Source organism: Triturus cristatus, chromosome 8 (assembly GCF_964204655.1).
Source record: "Triturus cristatus chromosome 8, aTriCri1.1, whole genome shotgun sequence".
NCBI classification, from domain to species: domain Eukaryota; kingdom Metazoa; phylum Chordata; class Amphibia; order Caudata; family Salamandridae; genus Triturus; species Triturus cristatus.
In genome coordinates, this window is record NC_140591.1 from 839,129,488 (window position 1) to 839,142,000 (window position 12,513).

Here is a 12,513-nt window from a genome sequence, read left to right on the forward strand (position 1 = left end):
ACTAAAATATTATATTTATTCAGATAAGTGACAGCCCTCACCTTCACCGGTGTATAAAATTCAATATACTAAAATATTATATTTATTCACATAAGTGACAGTGCAATCCAAAGTATGCACACAATTGTTTGCCTTCGGTCTCCAGCTAAGAATACTAAAGCAGACAGCTCACACTGTACCCTCTGGCTGTTTCTACAGTTTTGCTTTGAAGAGCAGACTTACTTCGAATGTAAGCGAACAGTAATCAGTCTGCATTTATCACAAGAGAATCTCCCTACGGCTCTGATAAAACGTACTTGCGTCGGTCTGCATGTGTACGTGAAGTTTTATATAGCATTGGCTTATGTGTACGATAGCACGAAACCGTAGGTATTTTCTTCCACTGACACATTGGGAATTACGTCACCTCTCACATGCGAAGAGCCTTGGTAGGGGGCGGAAAGTACTCCCAAGAGCAATATGCTGGTGGGTTGAGCCAAAGCAGCAATGGCTGTACGAGAACCGTATGAGAACCGTGTATCACGGAAAATATTTCAAAGCAATACAACAGAAGTAACAACGAACAGAAGATACATTTTAAACACTCCCTATTACACACACTTCTTAGAAACACATTCTATTCTGAGGTGTACGGAACCATGTCTTTGTGAGTTTTTTTGCACGGTTTTCAAAACAAACACAGTGTTAACATTTGTTTACTTTTAGATGTCAAATAATTCCAGTGGAAAATACTTTTTTGCGACATGCAGGTCTTGACTCTGAATTAGGTCACCTTCCCCTTTCCTGACTACAGTTAGATTGGGTAATCGGAGCATCTCTCGTTTACAACGATTTGGCAAAAACAGCAATATTATACTCTGTATAAAACAAAAGGTGTCACCATGTCTGAGAGCTTTTTTTCTCCCATTTGAGTCTGCAACGTTTTCCCTCTTGGAAAAAAACCCTTCAAATTCAAGGAATACTCATAAATTGAATGCAAGGTCATGCAGTTCTCTAACGAGGCGAGTCATGCAATGGGCACATGTTGTTCAGGAGGTCTCACTAATTGGTGCATAGAATACGAATATGCATAGATTATTTATAGGTATGTACCGACTAGTCAGTAAGAGATGAGCTTCCATTGAGCCTAATCAATGTTAAGGTTAAATCGACACCTCTGCTCTGCGCTCAGCTCCAAAAGCATTTCGGGGAGTAACCTCTCTGGCCTACAACATAACCAACAATCAGCAAAAAGGGTGCAGTTTACACTAAAAAACATGCATTCAAATCACCCATCGTGACAGTCATTCAACACACCAGGACTCCTCTGTGTATGCAAATGCACGGCTTGTGATAATGCATATTTCTAATTACTAGATGGAAATTGTGAACTGATTACTTTACATACAAAGTTTTAGGTATGATGTGCACATCGGTGAAGGAATAGAAAAACAGCCTTAAAGTTCGGCAGGAGGTTGACATCTCGTTGCGATGACAACAGAACTTAATTATGTAGAGTACATGATCTTAGGATGGTGGAATGTTTCGATCTATGACACGCCAATTGGGTAATATGCCTCTACTCACTGGATAATGAAATTATCATCAATAACTAAATGATGTTTATTTAGACCATTAAACAACGCAAATATTGATAACATGTTAATAATACGTATGGTAACCAACCCTCTTAACTACACACATGCATACACCAGTCACCACATTTTAAAATGGCTTTCCAAATATGCAGTTGAAGTGCATTACAATTACTCTAATTCACAGACAAATGATGCCTTCACTACAAAGACAATGTGTGGCAAATCCATAAGCTCACTATGTGGGTGTCTATTAAGGAGAGAAACACCTATAGGCTTTTTTATAGTAAAAAGCATTGGCATAGCCAATAGGTCTCGCCTTTGGGACCTTATAAGTGTTTAGACATGCAACAGTTGATGTTGTTGCACCAAGGATATTGTGCTGCATAACTAAATACTTATAAGGTCCCAAAAGCGAGACCTATTGGCTATGCCAATGCTTGTTTATTTTGCTTGCGGCACTACATGGAAGATTATGTGTTACCTTGCTGTCACCCCTGTGTACTGCTTCCTTTCTTGACAACCCTGCCATTTCTGAGTTGGCCGTCCCTCCACAGCTGATTTGTTGCTTCCCCCACTCCTTCACCCTCAGATTCCTTTTTATAATCCCCACCCACTCTGCTACAACCCCTCATTTCTGCTTGCCGGGGCATTTACTTGCTTCCTCTGCCGCCTTCCAACTTCCCTACCTGACCTGTTCTTTTTATTAATTATTTTAACTGTTTAGTTCAGCAGCTGCAATTTGCTAGCTGGCTGTTCTCGTCTAAAAACACGCTTTAGTGCACCATTTGTTCCCCATTTATCATTGCAAGAGCATTCACCACCTTGGAGCAGGATTTTTAATGGCTGCCACGTCTTGACATATGCGCACTGTAAAAATCATTGGGAAAGCCAACAGATTTTTATTACCGAAGCCAAAACACACGAGCTACTGTGTTTTATATAGGGTCACGATTAACTGCAGCCCAATGTTTATCATTAATACTTTTTCCCATATGATGCCGAATTATGCGACATACAATTTCCAATGGGAAACATGTTCCGATAACAGATTTATCTTGCTACTGAGGTTTTATTGCATGGGCCTCTTTAAGATAAAGATTTTCTGAGTCTCAATGTGAATTTAAAGGTGGTCATGTGAGCTTGGCTGGATGAGGGCCATGCCTCATACAATAGATAATGCTTATTCCTGAAAGAAACCAGTCACCCTTGACTGTTGCTTCCACTGGCCAACCCCTCTAAAAAACATTTTTTTTAAAAAGGGGGCGTCGAACTTAGGTGGAATTTCAGGACTTACCTTTTAATGGCATCTACTTGGCAACAAAAAATGATTAGCGGTGTCACTTATGGAACCACGAATTAGAAATTCTAAAGTGAGTCAATAAAAACCTTTAATCTGTAGCATGTTTCAGACATAGCTTCACACATCAATGGACTAGATATGAAACAAGAGCAGAAACAAAGTATTATCAACAAAAACAGTCCTTACCTTACAAAGGAATGTCCAAGTGAGTTGCAGAAGTCTTCAAGGGCAACTGCTTTCTGACCATTCATGTTGGAAGCATAGCCGGGAAGGAAAATAACACCTGGATTCTTGCCTTTAATCTTCTGGTAAGCCAGCTTCGGAAGATCCGGTCGATTTAGGAACTGCACTGTTGCCTTGTGCCTGCAACCTACCACAACTAAACAATACATAATTTACAATCCTTCAAAAGAGAAGTTCAAATTTATAGTGACATGTGCTAGGGCAAAACAGAAATACTTAAGGCAGCAAATTATAGAAGCAGCAATCATTTAATGCAGGAAATACAGTCAGGGCTGAATAATTTACAAATACAAACAGTTGTTGACTTCATAAGTAAACATATAAACAACAGTGAGCATAGGGGTCACGCAAGCATAGTATGATCAACAACCTTTAGCCAAGTCAAAGTAACTCCAGGGCACCTTTCCCTCAATGCGCAGCTCCAACACCTGGAAGCATTTATTGCAAGGTGATATACTATTCAACATAAAAGAAAATACAGCACAAATCAACTTGCTACACAATTTCCCTACAATTTTTCTCCTACTTTGTACTACTAAATTTGAATACTGCAATAATAAAGATAGCACCTTTATAAAAGTCTGCAATTTCAGCTCCAGTTTCAGACCTATTTCCTTGGATTTGTCACCATGTAATAGTCTTCTACATTTAAATCACATTTTCTGTAGTTTAGAACTAACCAAACCAATCATGTATCTTCAAATATAAGTGATTCTAAAAGTCATGTGAACATCCATCATAAACTGAAGGTTATGTAATAAATAAAATGATGCAACCTAAAATATGCCACAAGGAGAAGATAGCATTATCACCACCAATGGCTTTGTAATCCTAATTGCATTTATATAGCACTTACTACCCCATACGAGGCGTCGAAACACTTTCCGGTGAGTAGCACACTACTCCTGGACCCCAAACAGGATTAGTGGTGAATTAGTATAGGGAAATATGAAATTATTTTGAGCGGTCCACAAGTAAAAAATGTTGTTGGATTGAGAAGGATAGCAGAGGGATAGAAGAGGGAAGGTCTAGAAAGTGTCTATTTGGAGATCATAGCAGCAGAAGGTGGTTTGGGATGAGTAGAGAAGAAGGGAAAACAGTCAGAGGAAAGGGTTTAAAAGGCTTATTTGGTAGATCTGAATAGTAAAAAAGGTTTGAGATGATGCAAGGAGAGCTGGAGGAGGAAAGAGTCTAGAAAGGGATATTTTTGGGGTCATAGTAGCAGAATGGGGTTTGGGGTGAGTCAGAGTGGAGGCAGAGGATCTATTGAGAGCGGTATAGAGTGTGGCAATGGAGAGAGCAGTAGATTGAGGTGTGGGATGAGTCAAGAGAGTGGAGGTAGAGGATATATTGAGAGCGGTATAGGGTGGGATATAGGATAGTCCACTGGAGATGCCGAATTAGGAGTAAAGTAAGAAGTATAAAGATACATAAGTACATAGAAGGTATATATATATATATATGGTAATATATCTAGATTTATATAATAAACTCAGACTTTTCAAGTGTTGCTGTACTTTGAGCGAATTTATTTGTTTTTATATTTTACTCGATAGTGAAGCAATTGTAGTTGAATTGTTATGATAAAAATGTACTTATTTATGCAGTAACACACACATATATATATATATATATATATTTTACCTACTGGCAGTTGCCAGTAGGTAGTTATTGCTAGAACCTAGATTCCATAGGAAAAGCATTTTTTGATTTGCTAATAACTTTGGCGTCGTTTGACGAATCTTTGCGAAATTCTCCACAAAAAAAAGGTCTATCCAGGTCAGCTCCTATCCTGAAAGTTTGGGGGTGATTTGTCAAGTGGGGGCTGAGAAAAAAAGGGGGTCCCAAAAAGTGTTTTCTCCATGTTCATTTCTATAGGAAATTTTAGCCAAGGCTACAGCCCAAACTGCTGAACGTAATTACACCAAATTTGGCAAGAAGGTACTGCTTGGCTCAGAAAGAGACCTTTTTAATAATGGTGTACATCCGTTCAGTAGTTGCTGAGAAATTGAAAAAAAAACAAATATCGATATCTAGGGGCACGGTGGATCCGCGAACCCTCCCGACCACGAGCTTCATTTTAATTGGCTGCCAACACTCCAAACCAGGAAGTGTTGGCAGCCATCTTGTGACTCGGTAGAACCGAGTCACAAGAAAACAGAAAAACAAAGGTGAAAGAAAAAAAAAAAAGGACAGGGTAGAAACACCCTAACCCCCAAAGCCTGCTCAGGGGGCCCCACAAGGACCCCCAGGGCCAAAAATAGCACAAAATTTGCGCTGGGGTCGCGAATCCGGACGAGAAAATAAAAACAAAACGAAGCACGGGTTCCCGCGCTTCGTTGTATTGAAACCCCCAGGTGGGCCAGGTCCCGGGGGCACTGAAAAAAAATATGTGGGGGGGGGGCCCAATCCCCCCACTGCCCCGGGGACCGCCACCTCCTGGGGCAAGATTTATGGGGGGGGGGGGGGGTCACGCAGTCCCCCGCAGCCCCAGGGACCGCCACCCCCTGGGGCTAATTTTTAATGTGTGGGGGGCCAAGCCCCAGGGACCACAGCCCCCGGGGCTTTTATTAATTATTTGCGGGGGGCACACGGCCCCCTCTGCCCCAGGGACCGCCACCTCCCCAGGGCACTAAGCATGTAAATTCAGGGGCAGTTACGGACCCCCGAGCCCCGGGGACCACCATCACCCCGGGGCTGTGCACTAGTTGGGAGGGGGGCCACGCAGCTCCCCTCCTGGAGCCCTCCATTGCCCTGGGGACCGCCACCCCCCAGGGCTGGCTCCTGCAGTGTCCCGGGGTGCCCACCCCCGGGACATTGCTGTTTGCTATGGTAGGGTGGGAACCGTGCGGCTCTCGCCCTGTCATATCAAACTGTGGTTTGGATTTTGTAAGCGAGAGCAGGTTTCCTGCTCTCGCTTACAAAATCCAAACCACATTGCTTTTCCACAAGGGGAGCTGCATGTTAGCAATACGCAAAAGCAATACGCAACCCCCCTCCTTTAAAAAATAAAATAAAAATGTGGCCATGCCCCGGGGATGGGGTCCCCGGGGCCGTAATTGGCCTCGGGAGGGGGGCCGCGCGGACCCCCTCCAGTTTTTTTTGTTGTTTTTTCTTTTCTTTTTTGTAAAACAGGCCCTTGGGAATGGGGTCCCCAGGGCCCCCCAAAAATTTAAAGGAGGGGGGCCACACAGCCCCCCTGGAAAAATAAATGACTAAATAAAAAAGCCGGCATTGCGGTGGAGGCCACGCCCCCTAACTGCAGCACTCAGCAAACACGCCCCCTGGCGCGTTGTAGGTGGGGGAATTAATTTTCCTTGAATACTGAGGGTCCCCGAGGGCCAACTAGCCCACCAGGTACCTCCAGTAATCGCCAGGGAGCTGCGTTGCAGAGGTGTTCAGAGGCCATGCCCCTTTTTACACCTCTCTGCAACGCAGCTCTGTGGCGCTTACTGGAGGTACCTGGTGGGCTAGTTGGCCCCCAGGGACCCTCAGGACTCCAGGGGTATTAATCCCCCAATTTACAACGCACCAGGGGGTGCGTTTGCACAGTGGTGCAGGGAGGGGGCATGGCCTGATGTGACAACAGTGCAAACGCACCCTGTGGCGCGTTTAAAGTTGGGGAATTAAGTCACCTTGAATCCTGAGGGTCACTGGGGGCCAACTAGCCCACCAGGTACGTCCAGTAAGCGCCACAGAGTTGTGTTGCAGAGAGGTGTAAAAAGGGGCATGGCCTCGGACCACCTCTCTGCAACGTAGCTCTGTGGCGCTGATTGGAGGTACATGGTGGGCTAGTTGGCCCCCAGGGACCCTCAGGAGTCAAGGGGAATTAATCCCCCAAATTAAAACCCGCCAGGGGGTGCGTTTGCACAGTGGTGAAGGGAGGGGGCGGGGCCTGATGTGACATGTGTGTACTTATGCAATCACTCCACCAAAACCCAAGCACTTATAAATTCACCATGCACTCTCCTTGCAGCACTCTAATCTTCCAGTCACTACCCATGCACTCATGCAATGACCCATGCACTAAATCATGCGCTGCTACAATACCCTGAGCAGTACCCATGCAGTCCAGCCCTTGCCCATGCACTCCTCCAATCACCCACCGAGCACCATGTACTTATCCAATCACTCCGCCAAAACCCAGGCACTTATAAAGTCACCATGCACTCTCCTTGCAGTACTCTAATCTTCCAGTCAGCACCCATGTACTCATGGAGTGAGCCAGGCACCAACGCATGCACTGTTACAATCCCCTGTGCACTACCCATGCAGACCTCCAACCACCCACACAGTACTGATTCACTCCTCCAATTACCCAGGTTGTACCCATGCACTCCTCAAATCAACCATCCAGCATCATGTACTTATCCAATCACTCCGCCAAAACCCAAGCAGTTATAAAATCACCATGCACTGTCCTTGCAGCACTCTAATCATCCAGTCACTACCAATGTACTCATGCAATGACCCAGGTACTAATTCATGGCAAATACAGAGGCGGTCATGCTAATTATAGGGGTACCCCAACGCATAGTGTTCCCTAGTGTATGTAGGTGTTTTCACTGTATTCTAAGTGTCTTTTAGCATAGCACTGGCTCCGGTCCTGGTTAGTCAGAGTCAGTTACCACCAGTACCCGTCACTAAAAAGTTGGGGGCACAGGAGGACTTTCTGCTTCTCTGTTGGTTCTTTCTGCACATCTCTTGCTTCTTCCTGCACTTTTCTTAGTCTTTCTGGACTTCTGTTGCCTCTTTCTGCATTTATCTTGCTTCTTGCTGCGCTTTTGTTCCTTTTCCTTCACATGTCCTAACTTTGTAGGCATAGTTAGAAATTAGCATTTTAAAAACCATTGAAATTCACTGAAAAAATCATAGGTTTCAGGGACGTTATAGTTAGTTGGACATTTCACTCGTACAAAACCATAGAAATTCTCCCGTTCTAGTTAGTTCAGCTAACTGTAACTCGCGCCCCCGCAATGCACTGCTGATGACGTCGCATATTACATCATTTATCACATGGTCAGTGACATCACTGATGACATCTCAAATGACATCACTGATGACATCATCCACATCAAAATCTGATGCACCTCCTCACACTCTAAAATAATCTTTGATACACCCACTGTAAAATAAAGACTACCATTTTCAAAACCATCGACACACCAATACCAGTTACTACATACGCACTTACTGATTCCTAGGTCTACACACACATCCACTCATTCACCCATACAATCACTCATACATACAGTCACTCATCAATACAACACTATCATTTGCACTCATAGACCTATACATACACTCACACACCATCACTCATCCATGGAGTTACTCACACACCTAGTCAGTCATGCAAAGAATCAATCACACTCCCATTTCCTCACCTATACAGTTATATACATACCACCTCACTTATTCAAACATATACTAACACATACTCTCTCTCTTATATAATCACTGATACAAGTACACACTCATCCATACAGCCACTCTCACAATCACTGACTTTTACACATGTAGTTACTTGGACATGTAGAACTGAGACATCTAGTCACTCACCAACATACTCATACACACACTCACCCACCAATACAGCTGTTTCCACATGCACTCTTGAACCCATACACCCAGTGAATCAACCACTCACACATCTATGCACAGTCACACACCTCCCACCCACCCACACACACTCAGTTTCCCATACAAATACTCAGGCAACCAATCAATAACCCAAATAACCCATATAGACACTCATGTAGCTATTGACCAACACATGCAGCAGCTTACACAACAAAAGACATACTGATACACACATTCAGACAGTTTAGTCACTAACCCATGCATTCAGTAAGACACATTTAATCACTCACTTATACAGTCAGTCACGCACATACTAAATCCTCCATTCAGACACTTATACACCCACTCATTCTTCAATACACCTTGGCATGTATATAACACATATTTGAACTTTACAGAAACACACAGTCACTGGATGATGTCATCAGTGATGTCACTGACCATGTCATGAATGATGTAATATGTGACGTCATCAGCAGTGCATTGCGGGGGCGCGAATTTCTATGGTTTTGTACAAGTAAAATGTCCAACTAACTAGAACGTTCCTGAAACCTATGGTTTTTACAGTGAAAAAAAAAAAAACAATTATATAATATTATATATATGTATATCTATAAATAATTTTGTCTATGTTCCGTTTTCTGTTGAATTTACACTGCTTAAGTTTTTGCATAATTGTGAATTTAATTGTAACAATTTTTCAGCAGTAAGGAACTTATATGCTAAACAAAATAGTCTGTCTTTCAATTCTGGGGCTGAGACTTCATCATTTTTTGTTTTCCATGTCAATTGTATATCGTTGTCATGACGATTCTTCTATGACACACAGTACTTAATGGTTGCCATTGGTGTTACCTGTGATATTGACAAAGGCGGCTTGCCGTCGAAACGCGTCTATGGTCTCTCGACGAAAATAAATTCCTTCATGCTTTATCCTCACGGAGTCTACGCCTGTTTTGAATCTCTACAGCAGGATTGGTTGTATGTTTAAGACGATCCGGAGTCTTCACGTAGACCCTCCTCGATTTGGAGCACCGCGTAACCGGGACCTTGTGGTTACTTCTGTGCAGAAAACGCGGCGCCCCCCGCAGCGGATATCAACCCACTACGACCACTGTTTCGCGTTGACTTTCCTTGCGGACATACAAGATAGCCGGAGGGCTGTCTGTTTGTCAGGTAAGAATCTCTTCGCATACTTGGTTTTGAGTGTGGTATTGTAGTGGCTGATGGGAGAGGTAGTCCCGAGATAACTATTCGGGCAGTGAGAAGCAAGAAGGGAGATTTTCTATTCATAAGATGGCCGAGGAGTGGGTCCGAGAAAGAGAAGAGGCAGCATTGGATATATTCAATGATGAATCAACGGATTTTCAGACACAGCCAACAAATAGCATTGAGGCTATGAACAAAAACAAAGATTTAAAACAGACTATGTATGACTTGGAGAAACTACGCAAGTTGGAAACATCCAAATGGTGGGAGTGCAAATCACTACAGAGGTACTTGGATGTAGGTCGCATACCGAGAGGACTACGAGTTCTCGTTGCACCAACTTACGAAAATCCAGACCCAAATATGCTGAAAGAGTGGGCTGAGAACAGCGCTACTTCATCACGGCGCATGTTAGAAATCCTGATAAAGTACGCGATCAGTGACCGAGAAAAAATCCTGTTGAAAATAGATGAGATATACAAGGAATTGGAAAAATTCTCTGACAAAGAAGAACTTAGTAAAGCCCAAATCGAGATGAAAAAGAGACTGGCAAAGCATGAGCAATCAATCAAGGAACGAAAAGCAACGAAATTTCAGAGAGACAAACGAGATTACCTCAATGGCAGAATATATACTTTTTCGAAAAAATTCGACAATATTCGAAGACAACAACTATCTTCAGCCAATATCTCTCAAAAGAAATCAACAGAGCCCAGCAGTTCAGAACTTAGCTCAGAGGTCGAATCAGACATCGAAGAAATCGTATCTGGTGCCACGCCATCCGTAATTCAAGAGCTTGATTTTTTACGGCTAGAACGTTCCATGCATTTGAGACCCCGCCCGCCTCGATACGAACAAGCAAACAAGACAAAAAATCAAAGACGAGAAGGCGGAAAGACAGAAGATGGGGAGGGAGAAAAAAGTTCATCCAAAATAACAAACAGACGAACAAAGAGAAAGTAACATTTAACACCACCATGGACAATACAGTCATAAACCTTACCAACATGATGCTGACGGAAAAAGAACAAGAAATATTGCCACTAGGTTTATCTTGGTGCGCACCTACCAACTTTGATTATGTTCAAACTCGTATAGATCTCTTTCATTTTATAAGGAAACTTAAATTGCAAAAATACTTCAGTTCCACTAATAAATCTGAAATTTCAGTACTGAATCAAATGGATGTTAATGAGCCAGTGAGCAACCTGAAAGTGGCTGACATGGTGTTGTTACAAGATATGGCAGCATTGGAATCTGGTGAAGACACTCCCTTAAAACAAGTGGCAGATAGCATGGGATTGGATATCTACGGGAGGAAACCTACTCCGTACAAACCGAAATCAGTTTTCCTTCCAATTATGCCAAGAGACAACATCGATATTTTCGCTGAAAATATGATCAAAGACCTTAAAAATCTATCCACCTTATCTAGTACAAGGTTCATCCGTACCAATTATAATCAGAGACTTGATTACGAGAATCTCATAAGTAAAATCAAAACACGCCAAGACATCGTGGTGAGATGGTCGGATAAAGGTGGCAATGTCGTCCTTTGGCCATTAGATCAATACAATCTGGAAGCGCATCAACAACTCCAAGACCCTGAATGTTACTGTCGGGTAAGCCCTACATCTCTAGCCAGTACAAAAGAAAAATATCACGCAGACCTATACCAGTGGAGATGTTCCAACCTGATCTCTAAACATGAATTTGACTTTCTCAAAACAGACTATCCTATTGTTCCACAGTTGTATCTAATACCAAAGATCCATAAAAACGCCACAAATCCACCTGGAAGACCAATTATATCCGCTATAGGAGGTCTTTTTGAGAACACTTCTAAATGTATTGACTCTTTTTTACAGCCATACGTTCAGACTCTTCCGTCTTTTATTAAAGATACGGGGGACTTTCTGACGAAGATCTATGACCTACATTGTGATGAATTTTTTTTTCTGATGACACTTGATGTCAATACTCTGTATACGAGTATTAAACACAAAGATGGACTCAATGCCCTAAAATACTACTTGGGCAAAAGATCTATTGACTTATATACTCACACTCTCATGTTGCTAAAGATGTCTGAATGGTGTCTAGACAATAATGTGTTTGTATTTGACAAATTATTTTACAAACAGTTGCGCGGGACGGCCATGGGTACCTGCTTCGCCCCAGCTATGCTAATTTGCATATGGGCTGGTGGGAGGAGCGGGTAATCATGGTTGATCATGAGCAGGCAATGACTGAAAATGTGGTGCTGTACGTTCGATACATAGACGACTTGTTTTTCCTTTGGCAAGGTACAGAAGAATCTACTCTTAACTTTGCTAAAGCACTCAATGAGAACTCTCTGAAATCCATACCTGGTTAATAATACCCTGTTAAGAGCCTCTTTGCTCCCTCACACTGACCAGGGTATCACTCTCCGCTCACTGGGATACTTCTATAGGCATCAAACAAAGCATCCTATTAATGATCCCTCGAGGGGCAGAGTATTTATGTCCGAAGGGCAGTCATTCCATGGTGTCGCTACATATAATCGTTTTCAACCTTTGAGTGATTTAGACTCAAATGATTGACTCGATTTTGATTGGG

The 12,513-nt window shown here is 42.8% G+C and overlaps 1 protein-coding gene across 1 annotated transcript in view; it reads right to left on the minus strand.

Moving 5' to 3' along the window:
• Nucleotides 1-12,513, minus strand: part of ABHD10 (abhydrolase domain containing 10, depalmitoylase) — a 161,900-nt gene that overhangs the window by 87,504 nt on the left and 61,883 nt on the right. The window contains exon 2 of the mRNA XM_085622329.1: nucleotides 3,064-3,256. Within this exon, the coding sequence (XP_085478455.1) occupies nucleotides 3,064-3,256 (193 nt within the window). The remainder of the gene's footprint in view (nucleotides 1-3,063; nucleotides 3,257-12,513) is intronic.